Source organism: Myotis yumanensis, unplaced genomic scaffold (assembly GCF_028538775.1).
Source record: "Myotis yumanensis isolate MYYU_CA2020_CCGP unplaced genomic scaffold, mMyoYum1.0.hap1 SCAF_1, whole genome shotgun sequence".
Lineage (NCBI taxonomy): Eukaryota > Metazoa > Chordata > Mammalia > Chiroptera > Vespertilionidae > Myotis > Myotis yumanensis.
Window position 1 is genome coordinate 99,953,026 of NW_027223752.1, and position 21,909 is coordinate 99,974,934.

Here is a 21,909-nt window from a genome sequence, read left to right on the forward strand (position 1 = left end):
TGAGAAGTAGGCAGAATCCTCATAAGTTTATGTAACTTTATGTAAAAATAAACACATTACATCTCCCCCTGAAACGCAAAGGGTCTCAAAGGGACATAATACCAACTTCAACAGTACCTCCTGTAAACTGAACTCCTCTATCCCTGTCCCCTGGACTAACAAGAGAGAACAGAATACATGGTTCTCATAACCACAGGATGAGAAGAATGAACCAGTGATGGTGAAAGACTGCCAAGGCCGAAATGGTCAGTACCTGGGAAGTATACCGTAAAAGCAAGCTCCTGAGGACCCATCCGCCTGAGGCATTCATAGGAAGAAACAGTAACTTGCCTTAGCAGGGATTTCTACAAAGGGGAAATGGAGGCTGGGAGGTGATGTGGCACATCAACAACTCCATCGCTTTCCTCCATGAAATAGGAATGTTTCCCGACAGCCCCAGGTAGAGTTAATATGCCAGTGTTGGAGCCTTGACTAGATTCTGAACATACATTGGTCACAGATCACCTAATACTTTTCTGGACTTGGGTTTATACACCGTCTCCAGCTGCAAAACTGTAGGCCGCCTTGTTTACCTGTGTACTGCAGAGTCTCACACAATGCCTGCCAAAGGGAGGCACTTAAAATTGTTATGAAAATGTCATGTTAGGGAACTGATGGGCAAGGTGGCTTCCTTTCAAAATGTGTTTTCCTTGGTGCCAACCTATGATCTGACATCTTTAAAGGAACAGCTGGTTCAAATTTATTTTAGAAACTATACTTCAAAGAAGTGTGATAAAAATGGGGAATTCATATTAAGTCTCTTCTTTGAAGAGATGGCTGCAAACTAAGCTCCATCTCTGGAATCTATAACCGTAGGCCAGTGATGGCGAACCTATGACACGCGTGGCAGAGGTGACACGCGGACTCATTTTTTTGGTTGATTTTTCTTTGTTAAATGGCATTTAAATATATAAAATAAATATCAAAAATATAAATCTTTGCTTTACTATGGTTGCAAATATCAAAAAATTTCTATATGTGACACGGCACCAGAGTTAAGTTAGGGTTTTTCAAACTGCTGACACGCCGAGCTCAAAAGGTTCGCCATCACTGCCGTAGTATGTAAAATTTTGTGTAACACACAGCCCTGCTTACAAATAAAAAAAAGGAAAAAATATTTATAGAGGCTCATGACAAATGGCAGTATTTTGTAGGTAGCCAAGCAAAATTATTTTCTCTTCTATCTTTTTCCTCGTTACTAATCCTTATCCCCTTGACCACATTTATTTCCAATATTTTTTCCAATTAGGAAGGAAAATGGAAGAAAATTTTCTCCTTGTGCCTCTGGTTCTATCACAGGACCCTTTCAATGCCACCCTGAGTTAGGCAAGGTACAAAGAGGACGGTGAACTGAATTTTTCTTCTGATCATTTCCTATTTTCCTGAACCAGCTGACTTTTCAGTTTAAATACTCCCCCCTTGGCAACCATGCTACAGCTGTAGGGATATAATCTTGCACAAAAATTGAGATCAAACTTCAAGGGCTAAAATACAAGTACCGCCAATGTTTTCTTTCTATAATGAATTGTTACCTGGAAGCCATTTTCCATTTTCTTTATATATATAAAGTTTATCTGTAGGACAAATAGTTTCATCCTTAACTCTAGCCCTTTTGGAATTCCCCTTCATGTGTTGTCATCCTAATATGCTAAGAAAACATCTACGTAGCTGGACGAACTATGAAGATGATGCTTCTAACCTACAAAAATCTGTTAAGTCCCAACAGCTCCACAGGGGTAGACACAGAAAGCAGTGCCTGTGTCATGCAAAACACTAACAAAGCAAGCCAGAGTCTGGGGACTGGCGCTTCACGCCTCACCTGCTGCTTCAGTCACATCCGGGAGGCGCTCAGGTTCCCCAGCTGCATATACTGGCTGCACTAAGTCAATGACATCTTCTGGTTCCAAGTGGCTGGGAGTGCTCCCTTCCAGAGACTTTGGGGGCTGGCAGTGTATCCCACTGTCACACAAGACTTGCTCCTCAAAGTCGTCCTCCAGGGAATCAATAGTCTCTTCAAAAAACAGGATGACATCCTTTTCCTCATGTGTGAGGTAGTTCAGGCTCTCATCATCCTATAGAATAGGTGTGGGGATTGGGAATGCAAGAGAAAACCAACAGTGGTTTCAGTGAGGAACAAAACCAGGACCAAGTCTAGATCAATACAGAGCCCAGGGTAGGATTCACAGCACTTTACCAGTAACATTTCCCACGTGGGAAGAGTCTGCCACTCAGATGAGCTCACTGACAAACCTGTGCCTCTATGTCCCTCACCCTTTTACCTACATGAAAAAGAAGGCTGCCAAAAGGTACAGAAATGAAAGATCTTAGACCCTATGATTAGCTCTAGTCCTGTGGTTCCTAGTGAATTAATGATGAGAAAACAATTCTTCTCCATTGCCTCCTTGGGAACGCTGTTTGCACTTACTGCTTTCAGACACACTTGCTTTTCCCTAATAGCAACGTGGGTAATCTCTGGTTAAAGATGATGAACTCACATATTTATGTCTTCCTCTAAAAACCTTACAAAAACAATAATGGGATTTATTTCTTTAAGAAAGCACAAATCACAAAGACAAAAATAATAGGAAAAGATGTGACAGCAACACCATTTGGGAAGTTAGGTAGCAGGACAGGTGTAATGACTCAGAAAGATGAATTTTAGTCAGCAGCAGGGAAAGCCAATATTCAATCTGCTGAGTGCTTGAGGGCTTCCCTCAGCCTGGAGGGCTCCTCTGAAGCCCAGGCACTCGGGGTGCTGAGCGGTTCTGGAAGTGTGGCAAAGATGACATTGTCAAGAGCAGAGTAGGTTAAAAGGCTGAAAGAGAAGCAATTATGTTACCTAGGTAGAAAACTAGATATTTTTTCTTAAAGAAGATAAAAGAGGGATTTGAAGTGGGAAGCATGAAGCAGAGTTGACAGTGATGGACTGTACTGCAAACGGGGAGTAGATGAGCCAAATTCATACTCTACACAAAAGATTGGAAGAGTCTTCTCTGGGGATTTGAATGATGCAAGGGCCAAAAGACGCTAAGACCACAGGTCCTCAATGAAATAGCTCAGGTAGATTGCTCTACAGTGCAGAGCAGTCAACAAAACCTAGAAGGGAATTTTTAGTCAGGTTCTTAACATTCTACTCTTAAATATTTGCAAGCAGCTGAGAAAAACCTCTAACATGAGAGACAATATCAAAACAAAACAAAAAATAAAGCAAATTATAAGAAACAAACTATGCAGAATGATTAAAATTCCAAAAAGATGATCATTAATATCTTCAGAAAGATAAAAATATAATGCTATTAAAAAGTAGAAAACAAAAGAGTTCTTAGAAATTAAAATTATGACAGAAGTCAAAAACTAAATAAAAGCCTAGAAAATAAAGTAGAGACACTGGCAAAGTACAACAAAAGTAAAAAAAAAAAAAAATCTTTTTAAATAGAGAAGAAAAGAAAACTAGAGGATAAGCATGAGAGAGAGGGCCAAAATCTGAGTAATGAAAGTTCCAGAAAAAGAAATCAGAAAAAAAACAGAGGGGAAAGAATTATCAAAATGAAGAAGTAAAATAATACAAGAAAATATTCCCAAACAGAAGGATCAAAAGGGGCCATCAGAATAACCTAAAGAACAAGAATAACATAGAATAACATTATTGTGACATTTCACTACACCGAAGACTAAGAAAAGATCCTAAAAGCTTTTCAGTGAAAAAAAGAGGCCACATAACAAGAGATCAGGAATCAAAACAGCACCAGACTTCTCAGCAGCAATACTGGAAACCAGAAGACAATGTTGTCATTCCTTCAAAATTCTGAATGATCTATGGAGCTTCCGGACAAGATGGCAGTGTAGGTAAATGTGGTACTCACTTCCTCCCACAACCAAATCAAAACTACAACTAAACTACAGAACCATCATTCAGAACTGCCTGAAATATAGCCAAACAAAATTCTACAACTAAGGATATAAAGAAGAAGCCACACTGAGGCTGGTAGGAGGGGCGGAATGTGGAATGGGCTGGTCACACACCCACATGTGATGGATAAAAATGGGGAAGGATATCTTGGCTGGCGAGGTTCCCACTGAGGAGCCAGAGGTCCCAGCCCCACACCAGCCCCCTCCAGCCCAGGGTTCCAGTGCCAGGTAGAGAAGTCCCCATAACTGCTGGCTGTAAAAACCAGCAGGAAGTGAGGCTGAGTGAGAGGGAGTGGTGCTAGAGTATGAGTAGTGTCTCTTTTTAAAATTTTTCTTTCTTTATTGATGGATTTGTAGAGTAAGAGGAGGAGAAAGAGGGAGGAAGGGGAAGGAGGGAGAGAGGGAGAAACATTGATTTGTTGTCCCACTATTTATGCATTCATTGGTTGATCTTATATGTGCCCTGACCGGTGATCAAACGTACAACCTTGGGGGATGATGCTCTAACCAAGTGAGCTACCCAGCCAGGGCCCTAGGAGTTCCTCTTAAAGGGCCCACACACAGACTTACTTGAACTCATTCTGAGCTTCCTCACTGGGGCAGCAGCTTGAAAGGGACTTACAGGGAGGGACTGAAGTGTCTGGCATCAGGGTGAGAGCTGGAGGGGCAGCTTTCTCCCCGACAGAAGTGCTGGCAGAGGCCACTGTTCCTTTTCGGAACCCTTCCCCCATAGTCCTGGCAGGTGGCACCATATCTGAGACTCCATCAACCTGGCCATCACTGTCCTGCCCTGGTGATTCCCTGAAACCGTGCCACCACCCAACTTGAGGGCCCACCCAAGTTGTTTACAGTGGTTTTTTTCCCCATACAAATAGATTGTTGTGGCTCATGCTTCAGACTTTCCTAAAATCTCTCAAATAAGCAGCATCTGGTCTCAGTGTGCCTTGTACCTCTCATGAAGTGGCAGCCCACCTTGGTTTGCAGCTTGGCCCCTCCTGGGCACCTCCAAGCCCAACACAAGTAACAGCCACCTGCAGATTGTAGCTCATGCTCAGTGACCCTGGGCAGAACACAGGTAGTAGCTGACCCTGGCTTGTATCTCCTGGGAGGCCCAGAGCCAGCACACCCAGTGGACAGCTTCGGACTGAGTCCAAGTGTCACCATCCAACCACCTCCATAAGTGGCACACTCAAGAGGTGGACTCAGTGAGCACCAGAGTCCTGCTGAAGTAAATCTTGCTCTGTGGGGTGAGCCCCTGCACAGTTGATCCTCCATAGTGGTTGATGGTCACAGCCAGTCTTTGCAGCCAATTGACCTGGGGATAAATCCCTCCAATTGATTGCCAACAGCAATCAAGGCTGAACTACAACAGGAGGGTTTAAATAGCCCACAGATAGGGGTGCTCACCTGGAGTACCCAGCTTGGGCAAACGGGGAGGTTGTGCCACTGGATCCTACAGGACACCTACTACATTAGGCCACTCTGCCACCCAGAGATGTCGTAACTCTACCTAACACATAGAAACAAACACAGGGAGGCTGCCAAAATGAGGAGACATGTCCCAAATGGAAGAACAGAACAAAACGCCAGAAAAAGAACTAAATGAAATGGAGGCAAACAATCTACAAGATGTAAAGTTCAAAACACTGATTATAAGGATGCTCAATGAACTGAGGGGAAGAGTAGAAGAACTTAGTGAGAACTTCATCAAAGATATAGGAAAGAAAACAAAACAAAAAGATATAGAAAACTAAGAATAGAGATAGAAAACATAAAAATAAACCAGTCAGAAATGAAAAGTACAATAACTGAAATGTAGAATACATTACAGGGAGTCAGTAGAGTAGATGAAGCAAAGGATTAAATAAACGATTTCGAAGCAGAAAACATTCAATCAGAACAGCAAACAATAAAATAAAATAAAACAAATGAGCATAGTGTAAGGAGCCTCTGGGGCAACTTCAAGTGTACCAACCTTCTCATCATGGTGATGCTAGACAGAGAAGAGAGGAAACAAGAAATTGAAAACCTATTTGAAAAACAAGAAATTGAAAACCTGTTTGTAAAACTTCCCTAACCTGGTGAAGGAAATAGATATACAAGTCCAAGAAGCACAGAGTCCCAAACAAGATGAAACCAGAAAGTTTCACACCAAGACACATCATAATTAAAATGCAAAAGGTTAATGACAAAGAGAATCTTAAAAGTAGTAAGAGAAAAGCTGTTAGTTATCTACAAGGGAACTCTCATAAGACTGTCAGATAATTTCTCAACAGAAACTTTGCAGGCCAGAAGGGATTGGCAAGAAATATTCAAAGTGATGAACAGCAAGGACATAACCAAGGCTACTTTACTCAACAAGACTCTAATTTAAAATTGGAGGAGAAATAAAGAGCTTCCCAGACAAGAAAAGCTGAAGGAGTTCATCACCATCAAACTAGTATTACATAAAATGTTATAAAGGGCCTTCTATAAGAACAAAAAATGATTAAAATATGAACAATAAAATGTTAATAAATACATATCTATCAACAACTGAATCTAAAAAATAAAATAAATGAACAAGCAGACCAGTAACAGACTCATAGATATAGAGAACATTTTGACAGTTGCCAGATGGGAGGGGGGCTGTGAGGATGGGTGAAAAATGTGAAAGGATTAACCAGTACAAATTGGTAGTTACAGAATAGTCATAGGGATGTAAAGTGCAGTATAATATTGTAATAACTATATGGTGTCAGATGGGTAGAAATTTATCAAGACGATCACTTAGTAAGTTATATAATGTCTAATCACTAGAGTACACACCTGAAACTAATATATTATATATCAACTGTAATTGAAAAATAAAAAAAATGACTTAGAATTTTTAAAAATTCCAAATGAATTCAGAACTAAAATTTTATGCCTAACCAAATTTAGGTTTGGTTTGAATGAAGATGTTTTTAAGAAATGCCGGGTCTAAACAATGGATCTCCCACATCTGCCTTTGTCAAGAAGCTACTTCAAGGGGGTGGGGAGTAAGGTTGTTCCCCTAGACAAAGGAGGAAACCGAGGAAAAGATAAAGGAGCCAGGAAACAGGAGAATGAGAGGGAATCCCTGGACAATGGTGGTATGCCCAGGATGTCAGCTGTGCAGTGAATAACTAGTCTAGTTCAGAGGAGGCCAGAGGGCTACACAGAACATGAAGACAGCAAATAAAACTGAAACAATTATGAACCATAGAAAAACATTTAAAACTATGAGAAAGCATATATCTACAAGTCAATTTACCTGCAGCAACACACACACAAGCACACACACAGATATATTAATTCTATTAGTATTTATAGTAGCAAGAAAACAAGCAAAACAAGAAACAACTAAAATGTCCAATAATAAGGTATTATGATTAAGTAGATCACGGCACATTCACAGATGGAATATTATATAGCCATTTAAAATGGTGTTTTCAAAAGAATATAATGTTTCCCCCCCCTCAAAAAAATAATTTTCATGTTTCATTGTTCCTTCAAGTCCTTGTCCACATGCATATATATTTTGCATAGATAACATGTACAAGTTATTATTATTTTGCTTTTTACCTGTATAGTTATTATGATTACTTTTATATGTAGTCTTCTCTCAATAACTACTGACTGTGACAGTTATATTTATTAGCTGGTTTCTACAAATTCAAGAATACAATGTTTAGTGAAAGTAATGCATACAGAAAAAAGAGTTGTTTTGATGATTTAATTTAAATGTATACATTTAAAATATGAACACACATACTAAAAGGATACTTTAAGGATACTTAAAGGATATATAGTCAAATGTCAAAAATGAGGAGAAATGAAGGTAAATTATAAAGAAACAGGTGTGAATTAAAAGTCGTTGCTTATGGTGAGTGGGAGATGGTAGAAGTATTCATGAAAGACTGATGCATTTCGTAAACCTTATGAAACTATTAGACTCTATACTGTGCTCATGAACTTTGACACAACAGCAAAAGCTATGGTGGAAGCAAAGGTGACTAAGAGCTGCTCCACCTGGTATAGAGCAATGCTTTACCTGCTGTGATCCACAGACACTCACATGCCCTCCTACCCAAGCATCTAACTTCCAGGGCCTGTAATCTTCACAATTTGAAGTGTTTTTGTTGTTGTTAATCCTCACCCAAGGGTATTTTTCCATTGATTTTTAGACAGAGTGGAAGGGAGAGGGAAAGACACAGAGAAAAACATCTATGTGATAGAGACACATTGATTGGTTGCCTCCTGCATGTGAGCGAGCCTGCAATCAAGGTACATGCTCTTGACCAGAATCAAACCTGGTATCCTTCAGTTTGCAGGCCAATGCTCTAGCCACTGAGCCAAACCAGTTAGGGCCCAGAGGATATTTTTTCATTGATTTTCAGAGAGAGTGGAAGGGAGAGAGGAGGGGGGTTGAGGCAGAAGGAAGGAGGGAAAGAGAGAAGGAGAGAGAGCGAGAGCAAGAGAGAAACACTAATGTGAGAGACACATCAATTGGTTACCTCCTGCATGCACCTGCCCTGACCAGGGCCTGATATCAAACTGCAACCGAGGTATGTGCCCTTGACGGGGAATTGAACCCTGCGACCTTTTGGTCTTCAGGTTGACACTCTAACAACAACTGTCTAGGTCGCTGTTATATATATACTAGAGGTCCGGTGCATGAACTTCATGCACGGGGGGGGGGGGGGGGGGCGGGGGGCCCTCAGCCTGGCCTGCACCTTCCAATCCGGGACCCCTCGGGGGATATCTGACTGCCTCTTGCAACCCGGGACCACTGGCTCCTAACCGCTTGCCTGCCTGCCTGCCTGCCTGATCGCCCCTAACTGCTCCCCTACTGGCCTGATTGCCCCTAACCACCTCTGCCTTGCCCTGCACCCAGGACCCAGAATTCCCTCCTCCAGCTGGTCGCAGGCACCCAGGACCCGGGCTGGCTTCACCTGGGACTGCGGGGCAGATGGCTTGTCCCTCTCCTAGGCTGCAGGTGCTGGCACCCGGGACTGCGGGGAGGGGGCTTGTCTCTCTCCCGGGCCGCAGGCACAGCTGCTGGCACCCGGGACCGTGGGGACTGTGGGGTGTGCAGCTGTCCCTCTCCTGGGCCGCAGGTGCAGCTGCTGGCACCCGGGACCGTGGGGACTGTGGGGTGTGTGGCTGTCCCTCTCCTGGGCCACAGGTGCAGCTGCTGGTGCCCAGGACCGCGGTGAGGACGGTTTGTCCCTCTCCCGGGCTGCAGGCACAGGCGCAGCCGCTGGCGTCTGGGACCACAGGGTGGGTGGCTTGTCCCTCTCCCAGGCCGCAGCCTGACTGGTCCCCATTCCTCTCTCCCCCGTGTTGAGTGTCTCAGCTGAGACAGAGTGAGGGTGTGATGACTATTTGCATATTAGCTCTTTATTTTACATATCTACACTAATAAAAGAGAAACATGGTAATTGGCGTACGACCCCTACCCTTTTCATTGGCTAATCAGTGAGTATATGCAAATTAACTGTCAGCCAAGATGGCGGCCGGCACCCAGGCAGCTGGAAGCGAACATGAGGCTTGCTTGCTGCGGGCTCCAACGTTCCCGCCTCAATAACCGGCCTCTGAGCTACAACTCTAAGAAACTATGTACTATGTTGCAAATAAAAAGATAAACAAAACACCAGAAACCGGCTTTCATTCAGCCGGGCTTTAGCAACATTGTATCGATGTTTTCAGCAGCGAGGCCTCAGAGCTAAAGCTGGCCCAGAATAAAAAAAAAAAAAAGAAAACAAGGAGCTGTTGGAAGCTTCAGTCACTCACTTCCGGAAAACAGCCCTCAGCCCCTCACCCAGACTGGCCAGGCACCCCAGTGGGGACCCCCACCCTGATCCAGGACACCCTTCAGGGCAAACCAGCCGGCCCCCACCCGTGCACCAGGCCTCTATCCTATATAGTAAAAGGGTAATATGCCTCCCGGCACCGGGATCAGCGGAGCAGCGAGGCTCCCGGCACGGGGATCAGTGTGACAGGGGGCAGCGCCCAAATCCCCTGATCACCTTGCGGTTCTGTGTGTGACAGGGGGCAGGGCCACAACCTCCCTATCCGCCCTGCTCTGTTCATGACAGGGGAAGGCGCCCCAACCCCCTGATCAGCCCTGCTCTGTGCCTGATAGGGGGGAGCTCCCCAACCCCCTGATCAGCCCTGCTCTGTGCCTGATAAGGGGGGAGCTCCCCAATCCCCTGATTGCCCTGCAGCTCTGTGTGTGACAGGGTGCGGCGCCTCCCCTCCCCCCCATGGGCCCTGCTCTGTGCCTGATAGGGGGGAGTTCCCCAATCCCCTGATTGCCCTGGGGCTCTGTGCTTGACAGGGTGCGGTGCCCCACCCCCTCCCCCACGGGCCCTGCTCTGTGCCTGATAGGGGGGAGCTCCCCAATCCCCTTATCGGCCCTGCTCTGTGTGTGACAGGGTAGAGCCATAACCTCTCCATCGGCCCTGCCCCGAGTGTGACAGTGGTGGCGCCCCATCCCCCTGATCGGCCCTGCTCTGTGGGTGATAGAGGGTGGCGCCCCAACCCCCCTCCACGGGCCTTGCTCTGTGTGTGACAGGGTAGAGCCATAACCTCCCCATTGGCCCTGCCCTGAGTGTGACAGGGTGCAGCACCCCAACCCCCTGTTCTGCCCTGCTCTGTGTGTGACGGGGGCGGTGCCCCAACTCCCCTATCGGCCCTACTCTGTGAGTGACAGCGGGGAGCTCCTCAACCCCCTGATCAGCCCGGCTCTGTGCGTGACAGGGGGTGGCGCCGCAACCTCCCCATCGACCCTGCCTTGAGTGTGACAGCGGGGAGCTCCTCAACCCCCTGATCAGCCCTGCTCTGTGCGTGACAGGGGGTGACGCCACAACCTCCCCATCGACCCTGCCTTGAGTGTGACAGCGGGGAGCTCCTCAACCCCCTGATCAGCCCTGCTCTGTGCGTGACAGGGGGTGACGCCACCACCTCCCCATCGACCCTGCCTTGAGTGTGACAGGGGGTGGTGCCCCAACCCTCCAATCGGCCCTACCATGAGCGTGACTGAGGGTGGCATCGCAACCTCCCGATCCACTCTGCTCTGTGCATGACGGGGCGGCACCCCAACTCCCCAATCAGCCCTGCTCTGAGCCTGACCAGGGGCTGCACCTAGGGATTGGGCCTGCCCTCTGCCTCCCAGGAGCAGGCCTAAGCCAGCAGGTCGTTATCTCCTGAGGGGTCCCAGACTGCGAGAGGGCACTGGCCGGGCTGGGGGACCCCCCCCCCCCCCCCGAGTGCACAAATTTTTGTGCACCGGGCCTCTAGTATATATATATATATATATATATATATATATATATATATATATATATATATATATATACACACACACACACACACACACACATGCAAGGTCATGGCCTAGTGGTCCATGTGGAGGAGGAAAGAAAGCTGGAGCCCTAGCAGTGGTGGTCCCTGCCTGACTGTTGTGCTTTCGGAAGTAGGATTTGTTAACTTAGTTTCCAAAGAACTAAGTGGATAGAAAATGAGGATAAACAAAAACAATAGCTTTCTTGGGAAGGGTTGCATTGAAGAAACCCTAAGTTTGTCCCTATTATTTGGAAGGTAGCAGGCTGACAGCAGAAATTTTTTTTTAAACTTTCCTTTCTATAAATGGTGTTTTTAATGCATCAATGTGGAGTAAAAGGAAGCCCTTTAAGGCTACAAATCTCCAGATGCTAAAAGAATTATATAGGAAACCATATGTTACATATTCTGCCTGCCATGTTGACTTCAGGCAATGGCTACAAGTCTTTAAGGGAAAAAGTGCATACATTTCTACCGAATATGTATGTTTTGAGAAGTAATTTCTACTATGTTTAAACTAGAAAAATAAAAATGCTAAACCTACCAAAGGAAATGTATGCACGCTGTCCAAGGCTCGGTGAGGAAACAGAGCCCTACTCCTGCTGGTGCCTATGCAACCTGCACAGACGGCGGAAAATGTCCATTTCCCACTGGCGCTTAGAGAGGAATATCCTGACAAGTTGGATAACAAACCTTTCCAGTGAATGTTACCAATAATTAGAAAAGTCAACAAGATTGGAGTAAAGATTTGGGATAGGAGTGTTCATTTTTTTTTTTTTTTTTTTTTTTTTTGGAAATGGTAGAGAGAAAACCCTTGTTTGAACAAAAAAAAGTTGAGAAGGCTTTAAATACTCATACTAAACTAACTCTTACCTTAAAAAACTACGAACTGTAGTTCTTAAACTTTTCCTTTTGTTTTGCTTTTCTTTTAAACAAGAAATTTGGTTTTGCTGCAGACTAAGACAATTGTGGCAGCTCCTTGTGAAGGAGAAGACAAGAACCAGCAGACTTCATCTCCATTCCAAAAGAATAAATAAATCATAAGAATGGCCCAGCTGGGTGTAGCTCAGCGGTAGAGGGTTGACCTAGGAACCAAGAGGTCACTGGTTTGATTCCCAGTCAGGGCATATGCCCAGGTTTCGGGCTTGATCCCCAGTGGGGGGCGTGCAGGAGGCAGCCAATCAACAATTCTCTCTCATCACTGATGTTTCTATCTCTCTCGCCCTTTCCCTTCCTCTCTGAAATCAATAAAAATATATTTTTAAAAAACTTAAAAAAAAAAAAAAGAATGATTATGATGGCTGAAAATAGTTCTTGAGATGAACCAAGATCTCTTAACCAGTAGTCTCCTAGGCAGGCAACCTTGGGCATTTGTTCTGGAGGAGTGTGATTTGATATTCACATTTTCTTCCTACAGACCCCAAAATGATCTCCCTGACACTTGAGCAAGGCTAAGCTGATGAGAGAATGTCCTGCAGCTGAAGCAAAATAGGGCTGAATGAAGAAATAAAAGTCAGTCTCTTTGTAGTTCCTGACTATGTAAGGTCATGGCCTAGTGGTCCATGTGAAGGAAGAAAGAAAGCTGGAGCCCTAGCAGTGGTGGTCCCTGCCTGACTGTTGTGCTTTCAGAAGTAGGATTTGTTAACTTAGTTCCCAAAGAACTAAGTGGATAGAAAATGAGGATAAACAAAAACAATAGCTTTCTTGGGAAGGGTTGCATTGAACAGCTTTAAATGCTCTACTTACTCCAGCAACCTCATGAGAAAGACCCTGAGTGCATGTGGCGTTTCCCACAGTTCCAGGATAGGGTTTAATTATGGTTCTTTCTAACTAGTCATTGTTGTAATTTTTCACTATGGCTAACTTAAACCTGTACTTCTGGCCGGAAAGAGACACAAACAAACCAGCAAGGGATGAGATATGTGTACAGTTTTGATTATAGATCTAAGAATAATGGCTTTGAAGGATTACAGTTGAGTCCCATGGCTGCCTTTAACTGGCAATATTATAGAGAGATCTTGATTGAGATGGAGCTGCCATAGTGCGTGGCACCATACCTCCACCAGAACCATCATAAGCTTGGGTCACACTGTCCTAGAGCTTCCCTGGCTGTCTTGTGAGTTCCTGGAAAGATTAAAAGCGGCTTTTATTCCATCATCTATTAGTTCTTATATGTAGTAAGCATTTACTAAATACTGAACTTTTATAAAAGCTATTTAAGCTCAGTCTTAAAATGGCTGTTTTGACCAGCAAGTTTTTGGTTCAATCTGGGTAAGGAGACAGAACTGAAAGGAAGATGGGGTTACTACTGACCAGTTCTGGTTCTCCTTTCCAGGCCTGTTCTGTTTTCTCTCCTCGAGATCATCTAGCAACAAGAGTGTCAGATGCTAGTGTGCTCCTCAGACTCCAGTCCAACCTGACCATGAAGACAGCATTCCCCCTGCCGGCTTTGCCTTCTTATCCCATGACTAAGGAGTGTGGCCAAAAGACATCGAAGGCTCTGCAGAAGGAAGGTATTAATCGGGAGCTGACAACTGCTGTCTCATCAGAGACTCATTATGTGACTTTCAGGCCACAACATTTGTCAGCTGAGTGAGAAAGAGGGTTACATGACAGTTCACTGAATATTAAATCTCCAAAAGCTCAATCATGAATTTGGGTCATTGTTTTTGCCCAAGTTAGAGATAAAAATGAACAGGAGGTATGCTTGGGATTTTGGGATGTTTTCAATCCATCCCAAAGAAGCACCTATATTACTTAATTTCTTAAGAACTATGGGCAGTAAGAGCATCCCACTCTTCAACTAGCCAAAGCATATTCTTTTCTAGAGGAAGCTCCAGGTGCGTGCAGGGAAGAGCAGACTTCATTCACGTCTACATTCAGAATATGAGCCGAAGAACACTGGAAGTGTTCCATGGTGTCACTGTATCACAGCTTTTTTATCCATTCAGCCACTGGTGGGCACTTGGGCTATTTCCAGATCTTGGCTAATGCAAATAATGCTGCTATGAACACAGGAGAGTAAAGAAGAAGAAAAGAACACTGGAAGGAGGCAGCGTTGTGTCCCTGGCAGTGGCATCCAGGGTGTTTATGAGATACACAAGTGTTTGAGATACTGGCCTTAAGAGGTTAAGAACATAGCAAAGCTTCCTTTGTCACCTTAAAGGGCTATCATTATGAAGGTCTCCGAATCCTTTTTGAATCTCTTATTTTGATTCTGAATCACCTCTTGAGGTAGCAGGTTCTAGAACCACACTACCAACTTTGCAAAGACATGTCACCTTGTATTGTATGAAAGCTTCTTAAATTTCAAAGGAAAAAAACACATTCAAAAGGTATCCTCTAAGTCAAGTATTTCAGAATTTGGCCAATTTGTTCTCCTTCTAATTAAAACTTTCATTAGAAAAGGTTCAGAGAAAGAATTCCTTATAAGAAGAACAAAATACATACACAAACACAACTAGCCCCTTGAGTGCCTTCACACACTGCCCTGTGTGGATAGCCATGACAACTCTATTTAAGCAGCTACTTTAATTTTCAACTGGCATTGGCTCAGGAGAAAAGTTCCTAACAAACAAAGATCTGTCATATCGCAGGCAACATTACAAGTTTTTAAAAACTTTTGGATACTCTCATGTAATATCAGGCATTGTCTTTTATCTTCTTTTAAAAATAACTTTTGCTTAAAAGAAATACTTGCAGTTGGAACTAGGTTATCTTTTACTTAAAGAGCCCTCCAAGAGGTACACCAAGGCCTAAAAACATTGTTACTAATCTTTTATGGGGTCAAAAATTAAAGGACAGAAAATTGAGAAACTGTTATGGTTGAGTCTCACCCTAAAGAGATGTCATAAAAAGACCCAGTGATTTAAAATAAAATCATATAGTTCCTCTCCAAACTTAGACTCCCAAAAAATACAGTATGAGGGTAAGAAGTTTTTTTTTTAAGTTTAAGAATCTGTACCAGTGTAGATAGTTCACTGATTCAGAGCACCTAGATGCTGAGAGAGTGCTTTGTGAAAGTCAAATGTTCTACAGTTATTTGGAAAACTTTAGTTGCCATCCTATCTAATAAAGAGGGAATCTGCTGATTGACTGCCCCGCCCTCAAAGATGGCGGCGCCCACAGCCAATAAGGAGGGAATATGCTAATTGACTGCCATGCCCTCAAAGATGGCGACACCCACAGCCAATAAGGAGGGAATATGCTAATTGACTGCCATGCCCTCAAAGATGGTGGCACCCACAGCCAATAAGGAGGGAATATGCTAACTGACTGCCACACCCTCAAAGATGGCGGCGCCCACAGCCAATGAGGAGGGAATATGCTAATTGACTGCCATGCCCTCAAAGATGGTGGCACCCACAGCCAATAAGGAGGGAATATGCTAATTGACTGTTATGCCCTCAAAGATGGCGGCGCCCACAGCCACAAGATGGCGGCGCCCAGTCCCCTCAGCCCTGCTGGGGGCAGGCTGGCCACTCTGCGCACCTGCCTCCGGAGTCCCCCAGTCCCCTCAGCCCCCAGCCGCCCAGATAAGATTAGAATGGAGATACAAAGTAGCAACTTTCCTTCCCCAAGTCCAAAACACTGGACATACTTGGGGTCACATTCTCTCCTAGGAGGAGACAGAAGGCAGGTATTATTTCAATTCTCTATCAAGAGGCCAGCACATATGAAAATGAATGTTAAAGGCAAAAAAATAATCCAAATACCCTGACTCCTAATGCACTGCACCCATTCCTTTAGAAACCACAGTCATCTGATGATCATTCTCAATTTTATTCCAGTACCACACATACAAAATAATCCTTTAGACTACCGTGCTCTATATGAGAGTAGGAGTGCTTCCTAACTACACTTTAAAGAATATACTCCAATTACTGGAGTATTAATTTATATTTCTTTCCTACATATTCTTTTAATACATCTTTTAATATATTCTTCATATTTCTTTTATTAAAAAATTAGTCCCAAATTCCCCATTCTTAAGGATTTGTAGGTTCTGATATTTTCAGAGAGTAATTTGTAATATATTTTTCTTTCAGTGAATCAAATAATGTTTATTACATACTACTACGATAATTAAAAAAAAAAAAAAAGGAGATTCCAAAATGGCAGCAGAGTAAGTAGAAGCTACACTGACCAAACTGGAAATACAAGTAAAATATACAGAAACCACCCTGAAAAAATCAACTGGAGACTAGCTGAAGAGAACCCTGAAAACAAGGACAAAAAATGGAAACCACATAGAGACTGGTAAGAAGTGTGCAGGCGCAAAAGGGCTGGCCGAGCTCCCACAGACAGCAGCTGAAGTTCTGGAGGGATATCTCAGCTGGGGGGGGGGGGGGGGGGGGCGGGGTTTCCACTGAGAACTCTGAGGTCTAAACCCCAAGCTGAGCTCTCCAGCCCAGAGCATCAGAACTGAGAAAGGTGCCCACATAACATCTGGCAGTGAAAAGCAGCAGGGATGCTGTCTACCAGGGAGAGATGGCTGGAAATGCAGGCACCCTCTTAAAGGCCAACACACAAAATTTCATGTGCAGCCACTAACTGTGGGAGCTGGCAAAGGAAGGGCAGAGAGGACTGGAGCTGTGTGAGGAGAGTCCAGGGTTGGGGGCTTTGGGATTGGACCTTGCAGCACAGCCACCACAGTTTCCTGTGCTGAGTAATTCCCTCAGGCCACAGAGGACAATTTATCTGTAGACCTTTGCTATCTAGACAGAGTAAAGATATAGTAACTATGAAAAAAGACCGGTTGGAAATAATGACACAGCACTAGTAAAGAACACATTGGAAGGCATACACAGTAAATTTAGGGGAAGCTGAGGACCAGAGCAGTGAATTAGAAGACAGAGAAGAAAAAAAATCACTCAATCAGAGAACCAAAAAGAGAAAACAATTTAAAAATGGGAGGACAGCTTAAGGGAGCTGTGGGCCAACATGAAATGTAACAATATTTGTATAACAAAGATGCCAAAAGGAGAAGAAAGTGAGCAAGGGATAGAGAACATGTTTGAAGAAATAATGCCAGAAAATTTCCCTTACCTGGTGAAGGAAAAAAATTACAGAAGTCCAGGGGGTATAGAGAGTGCCAATCAAGAAAAACCCAAACAGATCCACACCCAGACACATCATAATTAAAATGCCAAAAATTAAAGGCAAAGAAAGAATCTTAAAGGCAGCAAGAAAAAGCAATTTGTTACCTACAAAGGAGCTTCTATAAGGCTGTCATCAGAAACTCTACAGGCCAGAAGGGAACAACACGAAGTATTCAAGGTATTGAAATGCAAGGATCTGAAACCAAGATTACTATACTCAGCAAGGCAATCTTCAAAATAGATGGTGAAATAAAGAGCTTCCCAGACAAAAAAAGTTAAGGAGTTTATCACCATCAAACCAGCACTGCAAGAAATGCTAAAGGGATTGCTGTAATTAGAAGAAGAAATAGAGAGAAACATAGGTATACAGAATTAAAATGGCAATAAATAAGTACCTACCAATAATAACTTTAACTGTAAATGGATTAAATGCTCCAATCAAAAGAAATAGGGTAGCTGAATGGATACAAAAACATGACCCAACTATATGCTATCTACAAGAGACCACCTCAGAAAAAAAGATGCACAGAGGATGAGAGTGAAGGGATAGAAAAAAATTTTCCATGCAAATAGAAACAAAAAACAACTGGCGAAGCAATACTCATATCTGACAAAATAGACTTCAAAATAAAGGCCATCACAAGGGACAACAAAGGTCACTACATAGTACTGAAGGGATCAACCCAAGAAGAGGATATAACCCTGGTAAACATATATACACCCAATATAGGAGCACCTAAATATATTTTTTTAAAAAACACCAAAAAACTTCTAGAGTACTTTAAGGGAGAGATTGACAACAATACAGTATTAGTAGGGGACTTTAACACCCCACTGACTTCACTGGATATATCTTCCAGATAAAAAATTAACAAGAAAACAGGCAAAAAAATTAACAAAGAAACAGGTAAAAAATTAACAAGGAAACAGTGACTCTAAATGACATACTCTATTATATGGATTTAATTGATATTTGTAGAACATTTCACCCCAAAGCTGTAGAATATACATTCTTCTCAACTGCACATGGGTCATTCTCAAAGACAGACCACATGTTAGAACACAAGACAAGTCTCTACAAGTTCAAGAAGACTGAAATCATATCAAACATCTTCTCAGATCACAATGAAATGAAATCAGAAATCAACTACAGTAAAAACCCTCTAAAACATTCAAACACATGGAGGCTAAATAGCATGTTATTAAACAATGAATGGATTAACAATGAGATCAAGAAAGAAATAAAAAACTTCCTGGAAACAAATGAAAATAAACACACAACAACCCAAGATTTCTGGGACATAGCAAAAGCAGTCCTAAGAGGGAAGTTCATAGTACCACACCTCAAAAAACAAGAAAAATTGCCTGGCCGGCATGGCCCAGTGGTTGAATGTTGACCTATGAATCAGGAGGTCATGGTTAATTTCTCTACCAGGGCATATGCCCAGATTGTAGGCTTGATCCCCAGTGGGGGATGTGCAGGAAGCAGACAATCAATGATTCTCTCTCATTATTGATGTTTCTCTCTCTCTCTCTCCTTCTCCCTTCCTCTCTGAAATTAATAAAAATATTTTTTAAAAAAACAAGGAACATTTACAATAAACTATTTAACCCTACAACTTAAAGAATTAGAAAGAGAACAACATGAAAAGCCCAGAGTGAGTAGAAGGAAGGAAATAATAAAAAATTAGAGCAGAAATAAATGACATAAAGGCTTAAAAGATAATTTTAAAAATCAATGAAATCAAGAGCTGGTTCATTGAAGAGATAAACAAGATTGATGAACCTTTAGCAAGACTTATCAAGAAACAAAGAGAAATAGTGGTACCTCTACACAATGGAATACTACACTGCTGTAAAAAAGAAAGAATTCTTACCATTTGCAACAGCATGGATGGACCTGGAGAGCATTATGATAAGTGAAATAAGCCAGTCAGAGAAAGATAAATATCACATGATCTCATTCATTTGTGGAACATAATGAACAACATAAACTGATGAACAAAAATAGATCCAGAGTTATAGAAGCATTGAACTGACCATCTAGCCTCAGAGGGAAGGCAGGGGTGGGGTGGGGTGGGGTGGGGTGAGGAGAATAAGAGATCAATCAAAGGACTTGCATGCATATATATAAGCATAACCAATGGACACAGACAATAGGGGGGGCGAGAGCCTGTGCTGGGGGGTGGGAGCAGCTAGGGAGAGGTCAATGGGGGAAAAAGGAGACATATTTAGTACTTTAAACAATAAAGAATTTAAATTAAAAAAAAGAAACAAAGAGAGAGGACCCAAATAAGTAAAATCAGAAACTAAAGTGATGAAGTACAACTGTCACCACAGAAATAAAAAGGAACTACTATGTAAGAAACTACTATCAACAACTATATGCCAATAAGCTGGACAATGTGGATGAAATAGAAAAATTCCTAAAAAAGTACAATTTTCCAAAACTGAATCAGGAAGAATCATAAAATCTGAATAGGCCAATAACAACTGAAGAAACAGAAGCAATAATAAAAAAAACTCCCAGCAGACAAAAGCCCTGGTTTGGATGGGTTCATAGGGGAGTTTTACCAAACCTTCAAAGAACAATTAACACCTCTTTCTCAAACTACTGGTATTCCAAAAAAAATTTAAACGGAAGGAATTCTTCCAACCTCTTTTTCTGAGGCCAGCATTATCCTAATTCCAAGCTAGATAAAGACACTACAAAGAAAGAGAATTACAGGCCAATATACCTGATGAACATAAATACTGAAATCTTCAACAAAATATTAACAAATCAGATTCAACAATACATTAAAAGATCATATACCATGACCAAGTGAGATTTATTCCAGGGATGCAAGGCTGTTACAAAATTCACAAATCAATAAATGTGATACATCACATAAACAAATTGAAAGACAAAAATCATGATCTCATATCAATAGTCGCAAAAAAAACATTCAACAAAATCCAACATCCATTTTTTATATAAAATTTTCAACAAAGTGGGAATAGAGGAATCATATCTCAGCATAATAAATGCCATGTATGACAAACTTACAGCCAACATCATACTCAATGGGCAAAAACTAAAACCATTTCCCCAAAGAACAGGAACAAGACAAGGATGTCCGCTTTCATCACTCTTTTTTTTTTGACATAGTAGTTGGAAGTCTTAGTCACAGCAATCAGACAAGAAGAAATAAAAGGTATCCAAATTGGAAAGGAGGAAGTAAAACTGCCATTATTCGCAGATTACATGATACTGTACATAGAAAACATTAAAGACTGCTAGATTTAATAAATGAATTTGGCAAAGTAGCAGGATATAAAATTAACACCCAGAAATCAATGGCATTTTTATGTATCAATAATAAACTCTCAGAAAGAGAAACTAAAAAAGTAATTTAGCACTGCAACAACAACAAAGATACCTAGGAATAAACTTAACCAAGGAGGTAAAAGACCTGTACTCAGAAAACTATAGGACATTATAAAAGAAAATAGTGGAAGATACAAACAAATGGAAGTATATATCGTGTTCATGGATTGGTAGAATTAACATCATTAAAATGTCCATACTAACCAAAGCATCTATAGATTCAATGCAATCCTTATTAAAATACCAACGGTATAGCCGAAACCGGTTTGGCTCAGTGGATAGAGTGTTGGCCTGCGGACTGAAAGGTCCCAGGTTCGATTCCGGTCAAGGGCATGTACCTGGGTTACAGGCACATCCCCAGTAGGAGATGTGCAGGAGGCAGCTGATCGATGTTTCTCTCTCATCGATGTTTCTAACTCTCTATCTCTCTCCCTTCCTCTCTGTAAAAAATCAATAAAATATATATAAAAAATAAAATAAAATACCAACGGTATATTTCACAGATCTAGAACAAATATTCAAAAAATGTATATGGAACCAAAAAAGACCCCAAGTAGCCTCAGCAATCTTGAGAATGAAGAACAAAGTTGGAGGAATCACAATATCAGATATCAAACTATGCTGCAAAGCTATTGTAATCAAAATAGCCTGGTACTGTCACAAGAACAGGTATATAGATCAATGAAACAGAACAGAGAACCCAGAAATCAACCTAAGCCCTAATGCTCAATTAATATTTGACAAAGGAAGCAAGAGCATATGATGGAGTAAAGACAGTCTCTTCAATAAATGGTGCTTGGAAAATTGAACAGGTACATGCAAAAAAACAATAACAACAAAACACACAAAAAAGAAACTAGACCACCAACTTACACCATACACAAGAATAAATTCAAAATGGATAAAAGACTTAAATGTAAGGGTGAATGGGTGGGTGGGAAGAGATCAACCAAAGAACTTGTATGCATATATGCATAACCCATGGGCATAGACAATAGCGTGATCAAAGCCTGGAGTGGGAGCCGGGGATGGGCTAGAAGTGGTCAATGGAGGAAAAAAAGGGGGACATATCTAATACTTTCAACTATAAAGATTTAAAATAAATAAACCAATAAAAATATAAATAAATTAATTAAATATGCA

At 42.2% G+C, this 21,909-nt stretch overlaps 1 protein-coding gene across 2 annotated transcripts in view; it reads right to left on the bottom strand.

The window, feature by feature from the left end:
- Nucleotides 1-21,909, bottom strand: part of PROSER2 (proline and serine rich 2) — a 46,564-nt gene that overhangs the window by 1,504 nt on the left and 23,151 nt on the right. For both annotated transcript variants that reach the window (XM_070428494.1, XM_070428497.1), the window contains one exon: nt 1,859-2,111. In XM_070428494.1, coding sequence (XP_070284595.1) covers nt 1,859-2,111 — 253 coding nt within the window. The remainder of the gene's footprint in view (nt 1-1,858; nt 2,112-21,909) is intronic.